This window comes from Pollicipes pollicipes, unplaced genomic scaffold (assembly GCF_011947565.3).
Source record: "Pollicipes pollicipes isolate AB1234 unplaced genomic scaffold, Ppol_2.1 Scaffold_6686;HRSCAF=7923_pilon_pilon_pilon, whole genome shotgun sequence".
NCBI lineage: Eukaryota > Metazoa > Arthropoda > Thecostraca > Pollicipedomorpha > Pollicipedidae > Pollicipes > Pollicipes pollicipes.
The window spans coordinates 1686869-1688333 of NW_023596921.1; the positions used below are offsets into that span (position 1 = coordinate 1686869).

Genomic DNA, 1465 nt, shown 5'->3' on the forward strand with positions numbered 1-1465 from the left:
GTTGTTTTACAAATGCATCTGATGCAGTTTGATGAGAACATTGCAATGCCGTTCTCTGCGTGGTCTCAGACTGCTTAGCTTTTGAGATCTCAGGGCGTCTTTTGGGCTCCCTCGTTTGTAGGGTGCGTCTCCGCTCCCCCGTGGGCCCGCTTTTGTGTAGGGAAGATAGGAAAATATTCAGAATGACGAAGACTAAAAATTCGATAGCACGACGATCAAGAACTGTAGCTCGTGTTTGGGAACTGAATAAAAATACGATGGCTGGTTGTGAGGATGTTTGTTGTTCCGTTTTTCGGATTTTATGTCCTTTACCGGGTAGGTGCATGCTATTTTTCTGTCGTTCATGTTGGAACCCTGTCCGCGCCGTTACCTGTCAGAAAAGCGAGGGCCGAGCCGGGTCACGCCGGTCACTCACGTTTGAGATTTTATCACCTCTTTTGTTCGACTAGCACTCACTGAAACTACAGATGCGCTGGTCAAATATCTGTCTGCGGCTTACGTCCGCAGGACATCTCCCTGTCAATGAAATGACACAGTGGGCTGTTCATTGCTCAACATCTGTCCGGCCAGCCAGACAACACTGGCAGCCGTGATCAGGCGCAACACGCCGTCGCGTTCATCACCAACGCGCCGAGCCTCCGCGCTCGTCCGTTCAGCATCTGCCCAGCCTGCTCGGTCAGGTCTGCCGGACACCGCATCCATGACCGGGCGCCACACCCGGTGCGTTCATCACCGACGCGCCGAGCCTCCAGCGCTCGTCCGTTCAGCATCTGCCCAGCCTGCTCGGTCAGGTCTGCCGGACACCGCAGCCATGACCGGGCGCCACACTCGGTGTGTTCACCACCGACGCGCCGAGCCTCTGGCGCTCATCAGTTCTGCCGGCTGCCGCGCCTCACCGCAGAGATGTGCCGCGGGCGACTGACCCGGAGATGAGGCCTTGGAGCGGACAGCAGGACGGCCCGCTCTGAGGGGACCGGCCGCAGGATGGGAGTCGCCGGTACGTCCGTGGCCAGGGGTGAAAGGTCCTCCCCAGTGGCCGGCCCACGGTTGGCTGCCCCGGGGCTAAAACAGGCGGCGGCGGCGAGCCCGGCTCAGTTCGCACCGCCCGCTGCGCTCGGCACCATGGGTGATCGGTGGGTTCAGCGGAGGGCCCCGCTAGCTCTGTTTGGGGCGCTGCTCCTGCTCTCTGGACACCGGGTCAGGTACGTACAAACCTCCGGCGTACGCTTTGTGGCGATGAGCTCCACAAGGCGAAACTTGAACTCATATTGTGTTCTTCAGTCACGTCACGCGGTTTGTCAGATCCGAGACACATAGGTAGTTTGGCAGGTATTGGTGAATGGGAAGAGCTAGTGTACTAATTTTATTATGGGTTCGCCGATGTCCATACCTGCAAATAAAACTGTGGGTTTTCTTGGTGAGCTGTATGCAACTGATCTTTGTGAACCTCCTTCAGATTTCGCAG

The 1465-nt window shown here is 57.3% G+C and overlaps 1 protein-coding gene across 1 annotated transcript in view; it reads right to left on the reverse strand.

The window, feature by feature from the left end:
• Positions 1 to 341: 341 nt before the first annotated feature.
• LOC119107266 (papilin-like) overlaps positions 342 to 1465 on the reverse strand; it is an 11516-nt gene continuing 10392 nt past the window's right edge. The window contains exons 14-15 of the mRNA XM_037230685.1: positions 734 to 793; positions 342 to 370 (exon numbers count right to left, since the gene is read on the reverse strand). Of these exons, the coding sequence (XP_037086580.1) occupies positions 342 to 370; positions 734 to 793 (89 nt within the window). The remainder of the gene's footprint in view (positions 371 to 733; positions 794 to 1465) is intronic.